The sequence below is a fragment of the Cheilinus undulatus genome, linkage group 24 (genome assembly GCF_018320785.1).
Source record: "Cheilinus undulatus linkage group 24, ASM1832078v1, whole genome shotgun sequence".
NCBI classification, from domain to species: Eukaryota; Metazoa; Chordata; class Actinopteri; order Labriformes; family Labridae; genus Cheilinus; species Cheilinus undulatus.
Window position 1 is genome coordinate 23,805,639 of NC_054888.1, and position 15,826 is coordinate 23,821,464.

A 15,826-nucleotide genomic window follows, 5' to 3' on the forward strand; every position below is an offset into this window, starting at 1 on the left:
ACAGTTTTGATTCCAGCTAGTTTAGTCTGCATCTCTGCTAATTACAACAGGAAACAACTCTTATGCAATGCAATATTTAAGCAGGACAGCACATATGATTTCTAATTCATGAAGGCTGAAACTTTGAGGGAACATCTCCATGAAAGCTGTAACAAGTTAACATAGCTGCGATGCTACAGATGGCTCTTTTTTCCCTCTTTTTAACACAGATATGATGTTTTCTTTCATTCCCAAGTCTGACAACTTGAAAGTATTTCGGTCGTATTTTCTGGACCATTTCATGCATATCACTTTTTGCCCTGATCTGCAAGAATTTGAGATATCCCCACTCGGCAAAGGGAGTGGAAAAAAATGGATATCAGATGATTGGAATAGTTCCCTTTTTTCAGCGGCGGTGGTGGTGTGTCTGATAAGAGCCATGGAGGTTATTGTGGGAACACCCATCCTTTTTGGGAGATAAAATTACCCCCGTCACAGGAAATTGACGGAGAAGGCGGCTGGAAATAGCTTTTAAAGTCCTTGGCTGTGGGTGTGCAGAGAAAGAACCTTGAGGATAAAAGATGGAAGCTGCTGTGTGTGTTTGTAGATGTGTTTGCTGCTTCAAATCACAGGTTCTGTTGTGCTCATGTGGCAATCCGTTTGGTTTAATCAGCTGTCTGAGTGCTGAAACATACGGTGCTTGTCGAGTGCAGACATGAACAGACACAAAACGCAACATTACTGATAAGCACTATCTTTACCTTTTGTCCTCTAGCTGCCTGTCTCATTTATCTTTTATATGGTGAATACACTTTTCTTCTACTTCCTTCTTTAATGTAGTCCATGCTCTTTTATTGACAATTTCCAGCTTTAAATTCCAGCCTTGACTTTCACAAACTTCCTTTAAAGTGGCTCATTGAATAACAGGATCAGCTCAAAAGCTTGAAGATCATATTTTTTACTCGGGGCACGGTTCTTCTTTTTGTACCATGGAAGGAAGTGGTCAGTCAGAAACTCTATATACTTTGCCGAGGTCATCTTGACACCTTAGGGACCCTGAAGGGGCCTACCAGCTCTCTCCCCATGATTCTGCCCCAAAACATGACTCCGCCCTCTCCTTGCTGACGTCACAGCCTTGTTGGGACATGGTGGCCATTCACTATCCATCCACTACTCCTCCACCCAGGGTTGCACAGCACTCATCGACTGTTTGAAAATGAGTCTTCATGTATTTCTGGGCCCATTTCAGCTGTTTCTGCTTGTGAGGATTGGTTAGGGGTGGTTTATGCACGACTGCAAGCATCTGGATCCTACACCTTCTAGTGGAGAAAACACTAAATTGTGTTTACCAAAATGTCTCTGTAGTGGAGGAAAATGAGAATGGGTGACCATGAATTGGAGAGAACCCTTTCAAAGGTCTGCCATGATGCCTCTCCCAGTAAAGAAACTGGATAAACTCTCTACCTTCAAGTGAAATAATTTGGTAAGAGTGCCTATGTTCCATGGAACCAAGCCAAAGTTTGCCCCAAACAGACCCAGACCCACCACACTTCTATCCCGATACACCACACTTAGGTCGTTTTCATTCACTTGGCATTCACATTGCCCTTGATCAAACAAACCAAACCATGTGTTTGTGGCAATGTCGCCCCAAACAAAGAGTGGTGAAGAAGAAAAGGAGACGAAGAGAAAGAAAAAAACGGAAATCCATCTCTTTCTGCCAGTCTTTTTTTCCACATAATGAAAAAAAAAAACAAATTTATGCTGTCTTGGGGTTTCTGCTTTTGTTTTGGGGCGTGTAGTGCCACATTACTTAATAACGCTGCATTATTTAATAATGTAACACATTTTCAATTCATTATTTAATAACGCTGCATTTTGTAAGCCATTAAGCGGTTAGGGTTAGGGCAAGGTAGTAGGGTATACTCTGGAGCCCACCTTAAGTCCTAGGGTTAGAGTTAGGTGTTTAGTCTAGAGCCCTGAAGGGGGGTTAGGTTTAGGCATAAGCCACTAAGCGGTTAGAGTTAGGGCAAGGTAGTTGGGTAGGGCATACCTTGGAGCCCACACTAAGTCCTATGGTTAGGGTGCTTACATAAAGCGGCGTTATTACATAATGTGAGACGAATGAATCAGTACAGAAAAAAAGGCGAGCCAACATGTGGGAGACTATGACGTGTTGCTATGGCTACACAGATGCTGACCGACGTACCGACATGTATTTGAGTGTATTAACTCATAAATCCAGGAATTATTATGTTCTGTGCCACCTTATGACTTTGGTTCACAAGTTGCTCCACTTTGCTTTCACATCTGAAACAAACCGCATCAAGGTTCGTTTTGAGGCGAACCGAGAATCGTCCGCTTGTTTGGTGCGGACCAGAGTTGGTGTGAGCTTTTACACCACTCCAACGAACCGGACTATCTGGGAAAACGGACCAGGGTTTGTTTAAAGCAGACCAAACAGCTCTGGAGTGAATGCGCCCTCAAGGGTCTGGTCTGGATCTGTAGTCAACCCTAAGTTTGTAAACATACAGTATTTAAAGCCCATTACTCTCTCAAAACCAAAGTAGGAAGTCTGCTTTGTGAAGGGACTTTGAAACACTCTTGGCTGGCTCTGTTTATGGAGCCAAATTGAAAAGAAAAAGCTTCTTGAGGACATACTGACCTTGAAAAAGGCTCCTCTGGAAATACTTATCACTAGATATGGATTAAAGTGAATGTCATATAGTAAGATATCACATTGGTGGGCGTCTCCCTGTCTGTAAAAGTAACAACAACATAGTTCTCTTGACTTGAAGTAAATAAAATCCCTTATCTGAGAACTTACAGTTCATTGTGCAGCACTCTTGTCTCCTCTCTTTCCCTCTGTACTCAGTGTTCCTTGTGCTCGAGGCCCTCTGGTCTCTAAATCAAACACAAACACAATCTCATACACTCCATCCTTTCCCTATTTCCTCCACTACAATGCTCCTTCCTCGCTTTCTTTTCTTATTCTCCCTGTGTTATTTTGCTCTGAGTGATGTGTTTCTTTTTCTGCTGAGGTCATCTCTGTTCTTCTCTGAGTGATGCAAACGCGTTGTGTCACATTTTCAGAGATGAATCACAGAAAAATGAACGACAGGTAAAGATTTTGATGTCCTAAAACAAATATAAAGCACCTGATACAACAATGACAGCTGTGACAGAGAAAGTGGATTTGGAACTGTGTAGAAAGAGATGGAAACACTGCAGGATGGGAAAAAGTTAGGGTTAGGCAAGCTCTCCTTTTCGTCCCACTATTTTTATTGATAATTAAGCTCTTGTAAGTCCACCTCCTCTCTTTTTGAACTTCATTGGTGTAACGTTTCTCTAAAAACTCCATAAAAAGTTACATAATAAAGTGAAATCCTCTCAGTTTGTTGAAGACTTTTGAGGACACAATCCTGCTCAGTGTCACGGTAAATCTGGAAAAACTACCTCTAGAATTCCGTCTGCTTTCCTACCTGTCTCCACCTGAGGTTAAAAGTGTGCGAGTGTGCTCCCTTAGCAGAAGATTATCTGACTTTCCTGGAGGTGATTTAGCTCACTCATACCTTTTATTCTCAAATCCCACGCTCATGCGATACGCCGATGACAATGAGGTTTACCCGCTTAGATAGAAGAGGACTAAAGTGACACATTTTGGGATTAAGATCAGTTAAACTTGGAACTTGGAGCAGAGAAGGTGGCAGAAGAAATATGCAAAAGATGCATTAGTGTCAAAAATGGATTCTGGGTGATAGGAGAAGAAGCTAGGAGACGATCCAAAGCTTTGCACATGATTAGAAGCAGAGTTTCCTTGTATTTAACATTTTTTTACATGGACAATGTTGCTGATTTGAGTCTTTTCAGTCTTTTCTTTTCATGGACAACAGTTGAGTCATAGATGGATTTTCCCTGTGACTAGGTGGTCATGAAGTTCCCTGTTTGGATTGTAAGTTGAGAACTTTTTCTCTGTATTTTTATCCTCATAACTAATTTCTTCAGGTTTGTTGAATTCATGCCATCAAATAATGAACATCAGAATACTTATGGGCTGACAAAATTAAACTGTCTGAATTAATAAAGATTTTAAAGAATGTTGACAAAAATAAACTTAGCACAAAAATTAAGGAAACAAGTGTTTGGTATATTATTATTATAGGAAGATCATCAGCCCCCATTTCTCATCTTTTTATGTTAGAAAGTTTGGGCTTTGCCCTGCCAGCCCAGTTACACCAGCCCTCTCCTGATAAATGATTCAAAAACAAGCCAAAAATCCTGTTTCTGAGGGCCTCTGAGGTCTTTTCAGCGAGTTGCTCTGACATACAAGTGTACTTCAGGATGTGCAAGTACATCGTCACATCAAAGATGCAAAGACGGTAAAATTGGAGCTCTCAGTGATGTAGAAAGAACCACTCTGTGGTCTGTCATCAAGCACAAGTTTGATGAAACTGTATAACCCTCTCTGAAGAAAAAAAAAAGCTAACATAGAACAAAAAGTAAGGAAATTTGTGTTTGGTACATTATTTCTTTGTTGTAACAATGCTTCTTGGCAATAAATTTTATACCGCTGGAAAGCCTGTTTATTACCCTTTTAAATGGTGCCACATTTGTAAGGATCATGCATTTATGGGATGAGCAGCAGAGCTGAGTATGTGGGTTGCGCCCATAAAAAAATGTGCCAAATCTTCTCACAACAGAACAGGAAGCACATGGTAAAGCTGCAGGAAGTTAAAGAAGCTTGGCTTTGGTAAGGACAGTCATTCCTAATTGACTTTTACTAAATGAGAATATTTGCTATTTTTATCTTTAAATGGTTAAAAAAAACTCTACCTTAAGTCTCTTACCATCATTTAAGTGAAAATGGGCAAATGATAACCCTTAACCAATGGTCTAGGCCAGGGATGTCAGACTCAATCACAGCAGGGGCCGAATTCTGAATTTGGGTCCAACCCGAGGGCCTAAACTGTCAACCGCATCTTCAAAACGTAATATTGATGTTAAATAATCTTGCGATAAAAATGTCAAAATTTAAAATCCTGATTTTTAACAGTTGAAGTGCTAAATAAAATTCCAAATCATGAGTTTAAAACGTCAAAAGCTGAGATAAAAATGTCACAATATTGACCTTTTTTTAATCGAAAACGGTCAATATCTGGGATTTAAAGTTATATTTAGGAGTTCAAAAGGTCAAGATATTAGTAAAAAATTCTAAATCAAGAGTTTAGAAGGTCAAAATTTGAGTTAATATTCAACATCAAGAGTTTTAAAGGTCCCAATATAAGATAAAATTCTAAATCATGATATTTTTCTGTGAAAAAATATGAGATAAAATTAAAAACTCTGATTTATAAAGGTCCAAAGATGAGATAAAAATGAAGGATTTTCAATCAAAAAGGTTAATATTTGAGATTAAATATCAAAGTTAGGAGTTGAACATATCAAAATGTTAAGATAAAACTCAAATTCGTGAGTTTAAAATGTCAAAATATGACTTAAAAAATAAAATCCTGAATTTAAAATGTCAAAATATGATATAAAAAGTCATAAGTCATAAAGTCATAATTGTGAGATGCAAATTAGAAAATATGAAATGAAAACACCAATTTCTTTTCCCATATTCCTGACTTTTTATAAAGTTATTTCAACTCTTTACTCTTTCTAATTCTTATGACTTAAAAAGATGTTTTCAACCATCAAGGTTAAGTTTACATTGTTATACTGGAGGAAATGTGCCGACCTCATACTATTGGGCCACTTATAATTAAAATATGATTTGATCTGGAGGGCCAGATTTTGAGTTTGACACACCCGGTCCAGGGCAAATGCTGTTCCATTAAGGATAATTGTTTTTTGTAGGTAATCTCATATTTTGCCCACAAATATAATTTAACAAAGAAAATATATAAACCAAGTATTCATAGTGATATATTTGGTAACACTTCTAAGTGGGCCCTAATGACCCAGTCATTTTAAACTATTAAATGGTAATTATCTCGGAATTTCTCAAAGATGGTGGTAATAACATAAGTAATAACTATGAAAAATGGTAAAATCAAGGTTATAATGCACTAATTATCAAGTAATTCTTTCTAAAATTGTTGCAATTCTCTGGCAATTAGGTGATATTTTACCCCAACCCCCTAACCCTAAACTCTAACCCCTTAATCCTAATCCCAATTCTAATCCTAACCCCGTAACGCTGAACCCTCACCTTCGAAATTACTTCAGGATGGACTTACTTTAATTTAGTGGGGCCAGAATAAAGAAATTACCTGAATTATCTATTAACTTACATAGAAAAAAAAATATCAACTCATTTCTAAGAAACTATCTCAAAATACCACCTTATAAACTGAGAATTGCCACAATATTAGGAGGAAATATTTGATAATAAAAACATTAAAACTAGGTAAATACGTCCTTAATATTACTAGGTAATTACCATCTTATCCTTGAGAAATTACTAGATAACCACACTTATTACTATTAAATAACTAGGTAACTAGGGCCACCTAAAAGAAAGTGCTAACACAAATTTAAGTACCTTCATCAAGTGCATCAAGAAATTTCGCCTCCTTATATTGGTGTCTGCTAACCCAACTGAACTAGACCAATACCTGTGAACTTAGCTAGCTAAAGTCTCGAGTGTGCAGCTCTGCCAAGTGCACGTCCTCAGGAGATGGAGTTGGGACACTGGCAGTAGACTTGTTAGCTTAGATAGTATGCTAAAAGAACACTGATAACATTAGCCACATAGCATAATTCCCAAAGTTATATTTTAAGGTTTCCAGAAAAATAAGGCACAAAGAATCAGCAATGGAAGAAGAGGTAGTTAGGCAGATATCACAATGTGGACTAAAATCGACTCTGGGAATTATGCTACGAGGCTAACGATAAGCAAATACAGCAGCTCCTAAATGAAGTGACTTAAGGCAAGTCTAGGTGTGCAACGAAATTTGTCTCTTACACTATAACTAGACTATACAGCAACTTAAGATACTATAACACATGTTTATCAGGCTGTATTACATGGAAATAAATACGGTATTCTTTGCAATTTTAGTAAAAATGTTTGAAACCCACTGGTCTAGCTACAGCACTTTAACTTCAGAACTAGTCAACTCAGTCTTGGCTCTGTTTGGTTGAACTTTTGGGGGATAAAGTCTACATTTTGCAGTTTTTGGTTGGTGTCTTTGAGTGTCTTGACTTTTCGTTCCCTGCTACATTTCACATCTAGATTTCTGCATCCAAGATGTGGTTATCAGAGTACTTGCTCCTTTAAAATGAGCGTTTTTGACATGTGGCAGCCGTCAAAAAGCTGTGTTTAAAAATAATGGCAGTATTCTTGTAAATGTATCTACGCCCTGTTAATCTGAATCCACTGGCTGACTGTATATCTCAGACATGCTCGGCTTAGTCCGCCCAGAGGAGTGATTAATTCTGCACAGACTCTGTTTTTTAGGAGGTTGGAGGGGGGGGATCCAGTTTGGTCCAGACACAGAAAGCAGGAGAAAAACTGCAGATAAACAAGCAGGATGACTGACAGATGATCAGCTTGACGGGCAGGCGGGCAGTCCAGCTCAGAGAGATTTATTCTGGTTGGCAACGTGGATGGTGCAGATGAAGTTTAACCCTTTTGTGTCCAATTCTGACCATACTACTCCACACGCTGGTGGCAAGAATGACAGCTTGATGTTTCTAAATCCCAAAGATGCTGTTGTGCTGTTCCCTGAAGTACATATTGCATTGTTCTTCATGCACTGATGCAGAGATGTAAAGTTAGCTTCGACTGGTGTTCTGCTTTGTAGTTACAGATGTTTTGCTCTTTGCATTTAAGTATGCATGCATGCATTCTGCTGCAGACTCAGTGTAAGATTTGTGTCCTCCTTATCGTTCTGTAAGAGGTTTAGTTTATTTTTATCTCTATGCATGAAGTGATACATTCCTGTCAGAGCAGACCTTTATGCTGCTTTCTCTTTGTGTGTCATGGCCGTATTAAGGTCATCCATTAAGCCCCCAGTGTTGTGAAATAGCACACACACAAAAACGCACAAATCCCGCCGCCTTTATGTGTGCTTATACTGTTGTTGTGTATTCAATATTCCCTCTGGGGGAGCACCTTTTTAATCCTCAATGTAGCATCAGGAAGTAGATTTGTTTAGTGCTGCAAAACAAGGTTTGAGGCGCAACTAGCATATCAAGTGCTATGAAGTTGCACTTTTAACAGAAGCTAATTTTTTTTTTTTTTACTTTTGCTGCTTCATTGCGCCTTGACACCATTTTCAGACGTGAAAGCCATCCCGGCATTTGCAGAGTCAGAGCTGTAACCCCGCCAGGAAACGGTTTCAAACAGGACAGTGGAGACGCAGCATCACAGCAGCTTAAGCACGCTTCGTTTGGCAATAATATGACGGTCTTGCAAGTAAAGGAGACAGCTTGAGCCTGGGCGGATGAAAGAGGAGGAAAAGTGGAGGAAAGTGTGAGGGAAGAAGAGAGGGAGGGGACGGCGCTGACGTCCTGTCACCTGTTTGCCGGTTTGTTAGCCGAAAGCGCTACTGCTGCTGCTGCTGCTGCTGCGTGCTCTCATAGGGGAAAAGCTTTTGAAGCCTAATTTGCCGCTTGGCCGAGTTTGCGCATGGCTTGGTGCTCAGTGGAGTGGCTGTCCCAGTCACATCCTCTCCGAGAGTAGGATCCTCGGTCGGCGGCTCAGACGGGGCAGGATGAGGAGGCAGTACAGGGATGAGGGGTATCATCAGCGCTCAGAGGTACCCTAAACGCATGAAAAATCCAGGCTTTTCTTTTAGGGTGGAAAGTTTTTTACAGGATATTGATGAATCTTCATGAGGACTATTGCACTTTTTTCCCCATTGTGTCTTATTTTGCCTAGAATGCTTCCGGTTTTGCAACTTTTCCGTATTGTGTTGCCTCGTCTTAGACTTCTCTCCTGAGGCAGGGGATGGTCTCGTATCCATCTTTGATAAACGGCTCATCTCTTCACATCTGCTCCTTTCCTTTTTACGTCTCATTGCTGGTGAATTTTTCATTTTTTTCTCCTTTTTCTCTGTTCTGTTTTTGCTACAGCAAGCCCTGGACTCCAACCTGAGCAACTTGATCAAGAGGAACAATGAGCTGGAGTCCCTGATGGGGAAACTGATCCAGACTTGTCAAAATGTGGAGGTGAGTCCATCAGTGCTGACCTGAGTGATCTAAATATGCTTTATGAGAAAAATGCCACAGGAAGTAGGAATAATTTACTCTTACTTATAATACATCAAGGCAATAGCATGCAAGTTATAGTGCACGTACAAAATCTAGTGTTAAACTGTCATTTTATTTTGAAAATATGCAAGTTATCACTTTGCTGCAACTGAAAATAGAGCAATCTTAACTTTACTACTGCTTGCTAGAAGTGATATGTAGCTTAGCATGTAGCTAAGTTTAGCATGTAGCCAAGTATAGCACATAAACAAAGAAAAACAGGCTGTAAAATGATGATATGCCATGTTCTGGGACTTTTCAAGTGTGAGGCGGGCCTCGCCTGGGGGGCGCCACAGAACTTCAGGGGAGGCGCGGAACCATAAACCAGAAAAAAGAGTGATTTGCTTTGCTAACTCCTGTTGTGCATGGAGAAAAATGAATAGACTTATAGTAACTCTAAGGCAGTGATACTCAACGTGTGATTATTAGTGGCTCTTTGATGTCTTCATTTTAAATATTATTCCCCCAGAAAACCTTAAAAAAAGGGAAACTTTTTTGCCCTGTCATACAATTTTTTGACTCTTGTCGTCCATTTAAGCATCTTTTTGTCACTAAATTCCGCTTTTTCCTACTTTTTGCCCATTTTTGCCACTTTTTTTCCCCATTTTTGCCCTTTTTCACCAATTTAAACATCCTTTTGTCATTTAATTCCACTTTCTTCCTACTTTTTGCCAGTTTTTGCAACTCTTGACTGATTTTTTTAACTCATTTTTTGCCTTGTTTTTGCCACCTGTTACTCATTTGTTGTCACTTCTCACCCAACTTTTTTTTAAAATTTTATCCCCATTTTTGCTCATCCCCCCCCCCCCTTATTTTTGCTTTTTGACCATTTCTGCCATCTTTAACTTATTTTTATTGATACTTTAAGCTGTTTTTGCCACTCTCCACCTCTTAGATTTTGGCTCTTGAAAAGGTATTTTTCAACAGTTTGGCTCTTTGGTTGAGTAACGCTGCTTTGAGGATTATCAGAGCAGAATAATCAGGTAGTATTGGCAATAAATTCATCACTGAAACCAAATAACTGATTACCTGGTAAAGATGGATGTTTAAGAACATTCGCAGACCAAAATATCAAAGATATAAAAATGTTAAAAATATTTAAAGTTTGACATAAACGTTTGAAAATATGGTTACGTTTTTTTTTTTTTTTTTAATCTTTTATTTTTTTATCTGAATCTTTATGTGGGTGGGGGTCCACGGAATTAATAATTTTCTCTTAGGGGAGGCTCACTCTCAAACACTTTGAAAACCCTGGACTAAAGGATAGATAATCAGCAATAAAAATCAGTTTTAAAACTATATTTTTAATGATAAAATGCCAAATTTAGATTTACATATAAATGCACACAGGCAGAGTTGTAATAATTTCATTTGCATTTATTTGCACAGCACTCTCATCTATGCTTTTTGAGTTGTGATGCTGCTTTAGCATGATTTATTAAAAGTGGCATACAACCTTTAACTTTAGCCATTCTCGCCCTCCCATAACAGCTTTATTTCAGGAGAAACTCACGTTTCTTCTGCAACATCTGTTCTCCCTCTGCTGTGTTTTTAATCAGAGTAATAACTGTGTGAATGCCTCCACTCAGCTGAAGGCGATTCCTTGCTAAGCTCGCCTGCCTGTTCATGCAACCCTGGCCCACTAAGAAGCTTTAGATGAAGCACTGCCAAAGGGTTAAAGGGCTGCGACATCTTGCTTTAGAAATAACGGAGAGCAGCCTTTCTGCCTGGCAACCCTGCACAAACTGCAAGGCAAAGAGGATTGTGGTTTTCTTGGGAGATTTGATTTAGTTTTCTTGTGGAAAAGTGCTGCATGCACAGAAAGTGTCGCCATTACGCAAAGATGTTTGCTACCAGCAGTGCTGGAGAGGAAATTTTGATGATGAAGGGATCTGATTCTTTTGATAACTCACCAAAGCGTGAAGAGAGAAGTGACGGAATCCACTTTAAAAATCATGAATGAATAAATGATGGACATACTACAAAAGATGCTTGACCTGTTTTCCCCCTAGTGCATTATGGTCACAACTTTGCGTACAGTATAGTTTCACAACACTCCCAGAATAGCACAGGGAGTGTGCGGTGATAGCATGCTGTCTTCAGGTGAGAAAAGTCACGAATAGAGAAGTGGAGGGGTGGAAAATGACTAAAATATGCAGGAAAAAGCACTGCAATTACTCCACCATACGCAGACGACAGAACAGTACTCTGACACATTTGACACCAGAAGTTTTACAAAACTTACAATGAAAACTTTAGCAACTTATACATTGTTTTCTGGTGAATTCCAACGGTAAATGGCAGCCTTTCTTTACTTTGTCACAATGATTTTTACCCACCATTTCATCCTAGACTGAGGGCAGCGTGGTCTTCGAAATTTTGCACACTTACATCTAGTTTTTCTTAAAACTCTTGCAGCGCTAAAGAAAAGCAAACATTGCAAGAAAAAGCACGACAAGGAGGGCTTTTTTAATGAATATTTCACATCAGATTTATACACTCTACGCAAATGACACAGTAATATTCTGACACATATCAAACACCAGAAGTTCTAGAAAACTCTCAGTGAAAATTTTAGCTATCTATTAATTCCTTTTTGGCGAATTCAAACTGCAAACTCCCCCAACTTTGTGAGGATAAATTTTACCCACTGCGTCATCTTAAGCTGAGGTTATGGGGTGTAAAAGGAGTTTCAAGACACTTTCCAGATCTTAGGAATAGCACATGGACTGTGCAGTAAGAGTTAAGCCATCTCAAGTAGAGAAAAGCTATGAATGGATGACAGGAACTTTCACGAAAACGTACATACACTTGCCTAAGGATGGCTTCAATTGATGATGCTTAAGGAACGCAAGCAAGGCAGTAAAAATAACAATGCTGGTGGCCTTATTATGAATATTTCACAAGCGATTATTATACTCTACGCAGACGACAGAGTTATATTCTGACAATCCATGATTTATTATGATTAATTTAAATGGCGTAAATGGTAGCTTCCCTTGACTTTGTGATATTAACTTTTACCCGCTAATTCCTTTTTATTCTGGGGGTGATGGGGGCGTAAGGTGGGGAGAGTTTTTCTAAATTAGGGGTGCACCAATCGATCGGATCAATCGGTGCCGATTTTCTTCATTTTGGGGGACCAGCGATCGGCAGATACTTACATATGAAACCCATCTTATCCACCGATCTTTTCTGCCTCTACCTACTAAAATGTGAAAAATGAAAGACTAAATAAACTGATATAATTTAGTAGTTTGGACAGCAATGCTCTAAACTTTTCATTTATATTTGAGAGAACTACCTCATGTGCAGTTAAAACAACAAGTTTGTATTATTTCACGGGTGTTGTTCAATGTTTTTCAATAAAATAAGATTGGAACATTGAAGATGTACGCTGTCAGTTATTTAAAAAAATCGGTATCGGCCAAAATCAGAATCGGCAGGTCAGGCTTTTCAAAGACCGGTGATCGGCCTGAAAATTGCATCGGTGAACCCCAATTCTAACCTGATTGGGTGCACATTCTGTCTGTCACATCTCTATGGGCCAATCAGAGCAACAAAGCACATGACGTAGCTGCTAGTAAGCTGCTTGTGCGCAGCTACTGAGGAATAACGCGAAACATGGTGACTGTAGACATGTAAGCACTCGACTTTTGTCGTTTTCGAAAAGAAAAACACTCACTGCTGTTCTTTGTTCTTCTTTTTAAGAGGAAATGTTGTCAAGTTCTGATAAAACTGGCAATTTAACAGCATCCACGCTAATCTCTTCCTCCATAACTGCACCAGCTCTTGCTGCTGCTTGTTTACGTCATGACTCTGCTGCGCCTGAAAGTACTGCCCCTCGTAGCTGATTGGTCCTGTCACTTTCTAACCAGTCCCAAACGGTTCAGATGGGTGCTTTGCAAGATGGATTTGCCGAATTCGAAACGGGCGTATCCATCTGCTTTGCAAGGTAACCCCAACTCTAATATACTGCAAGATAACATCTAGCTTAGCTGAAAACAGCAGCAAAAAATTGCCAACTTTATGAAGTTGCAGAATGATTTCCTTAAATTCTCCAAAGCTCAGAGTAGTTCATGGACTGTTCACTGATAGTAAGCCATCTGCAGGGTAGAAAAGTCATAAATGGAGATGTGAAAGTGTCACAAAAAACATGCATACAGCTGTCTACAAACGGCCTGAATTAATGGTGCTAGGGAAAAGCAGAAAAAGTCATGCAGGAAAAAGCAATACAATGGTAGCTTTTATTAAAAATACTTCACAAGAGATAATTGCACTCTACGCAGACGACAGAGTGATATTCTGGCACATATGAAACACCAGAAGTTCAAGAAAACCCTCAATAAAAAATAAGCCAATCTATCATTTCTTTTTGGGTCAATCTAAAGTGGCGTATACGGCAGACTCCCTTAACTTTGTGAGAATGGCTTTTACCCATGTCTTTGACTCAATCTGAGGTTAATGGGAATGTAAAAGGAGGCAATTAGTCTTCTGCTAACATTTAGAAAAAAACACTTAATTGTCATAACTTTTCATGCTGTAGTGTTTCATGACACTTGCAAAAGTTTGGGAAAAGTGCATGAAGTGCGTAGTGTAGTATATTGGTGGCCTTTTTATGAATATTTCTCATCAGATTAATGAACGCTACGCAGACGACAGAGTGATATTCTGACACATTACACACCAGACGTTCTCCAGAACTATCAGTGAAAACTATCTCTCTTCTCTTGTCTTCTCAAAGTGGTGTAAACGGTCACCTCCCTTAACTAAGTGAGGATGAATTTAACCAGCTGCTTGTTCTTCTGCCAGTGGCATTAAAGGAGGCAACTGTTTTTTTAAATACTGCACGCTAACCTCTAGTTTCCCTTGAAAACGCTCTCTTTATTGTGGCTTAGCTGTGCCAACAATTTAATGCAATTAAACACACCACATAATGTTAAAATCTATCTGCTTTGCCAAGCTAATAGGATCAAGATGCTGCTGTTTGTATGACTTCTTCTTTTGCATGTTGAAAAAAAGGAGTTTTGGTGTTGAATTGAAAGGGTAATACTTTCAGGCAGATTTGTGGTCTGTTTATGAAATGCAACATGGAAAACTGTTCCAACTAATAAAGAAAATTCATGATTCTTGCAGCTGCACAGGCATGCTGCCTCCTAAAGTATTAGGCTTGTACTGACACCATCCTCTGCAGAAAGTTAAACCTCTGAAAAGTTTGCACATCCCTGAGGATTGAGTAATTTCTGTATGCATGTGTGTGTTTTTCTGTGCTAAGTGAGTCACTTAGTGTCCCTGCCAGGGTACAATCTGTCAGTCTGATCACAGGCTCCAGAGGCCTGTGCCCACAGTCATTAGATGTTCCACATCTTTCCGTGTCTTATGTACTCCGTCACAATCTCCCTGCCTGTGGATGTGCTGTAGTTCAGCTCACACTTTTAACTTTTACCATGCTTACTTTTGGAAGGATCATTAGATTATTCAGGCCAAAATTTGAAAGACTTTCTTTCTGAATTCTTCATATTGGAGGCGGAGTGACAAACAGTGCGTGCAGGAATAAGTTGCCATTGCCAGATTGTGGGCGTTTTTTTCAGGTCAGATGAGCAATATATCAGATTAAGACCTTTAGTCACATTGAGTTTTTGGTATTTACAGCTATGAAATGTCAGAGAATCACAGCCTCGTAGGAATCTAAACAACTATAGCAGCCAAGAACAAAAACCTCAGACTTTTATTACCGTTCCTTTTTGGTTTATATGTGGTTGGAAACAATTCTAGATCTCATGAAGCATTTCAAAACACAGAAGTCAGAGCTTAAACCTGCAGAATATCAAAAGATCTCACTGCTGCAAAGATTTACTTCTATAAAGCATGGGTTGCTTATGATTTTATCCATACTGGTACTGATATTTAGGGATTAGTGTAGGCAAACCATGCATGTCAATCCTCCTAGGACTGTTATCATGTAAATGTTAGAGATGCTTCTGCTGTCTTGCAGTAGTTGAGGGGTTATCACTCAGATGTTTGGTATGAGAGTTGTACATACTTCCTGTCAAATTGGCGAGATATTGAAATGCTCGCCATCACCAGTGGGACATCCTTTAATGAAACATATTTACGTTGAGGCCTGTCTTTTAAAACCAGAGCTCACTAGGTTAGGCACAGTAACAGGAATGAAGATATCACATTATTGTGTCACTTCCTGTTGCCTATAGGGTGCGCTATGATGGGATGTTTGGATGTGAGCGTGTTCAGTGTGTCATGCAAAAAATAGCAGAAAGATCACAGAATATTGCATACTATAGTTATAATGGGTTAAAGTTGTTTAGTTGCATCAAAAATGCCTTATTTTGAAATTGAGATGAAGCTGGTGGACTTCCTGTTGGGATTTGGGCATAGGTCCAAGAGGCTTTTTTGTAGGTTTAATGGTGAGCCATTTGCAGAACAAAAATCATAAGCCTAGGTTCAATGGTGTGCAGGGGCTGAAAATTTAAATGAAGGATGCATAAAAGTAATATTAGTTTAAGGTTGGGCATCAGTCAAAGCCCCGCCTTATGGTGAAAACTCCCAGCTTGCACCACTTTAGACC

General features: G+C 39.3%; 1 protein-coding gene and 1 long non-coding RNA gene across 5 annotated transcripts in view; one reads left to right on the plus strand and one right to left on the minus strand.

The window, feature by feature from the left end:
- Positions 1-15,826, plus strand: part of LOC121506454 (E3 ubiquitin-protein ligase Midline-1-like) — an 83,782-nt gene that overhangs the window by 47,039 nt on the left and 20,917 nt on the right. For all 4 annotated transcript variants that reach the window (XM_041782272.1, XM_041782275.1, XM_041782273.1 and 1 more), the window contains one exon: positions 9,064-9,159. In XM_041782272.1, coding sequence (XP_041638206.1) covers positions 9,064-9,159 — 96 coding nt within the window. The remainder of the gene's footprint in view (positions 1-9,063; positions 9,160-15,826) is intronic.
- LOC121506456 overlaps positions 1-15,826 on the minus strand; it is a 167,573-nt gene that overhangs the window by 28,307 nt on the left and 123,440 nt on the right. The window lies entirely within an intron of this gene.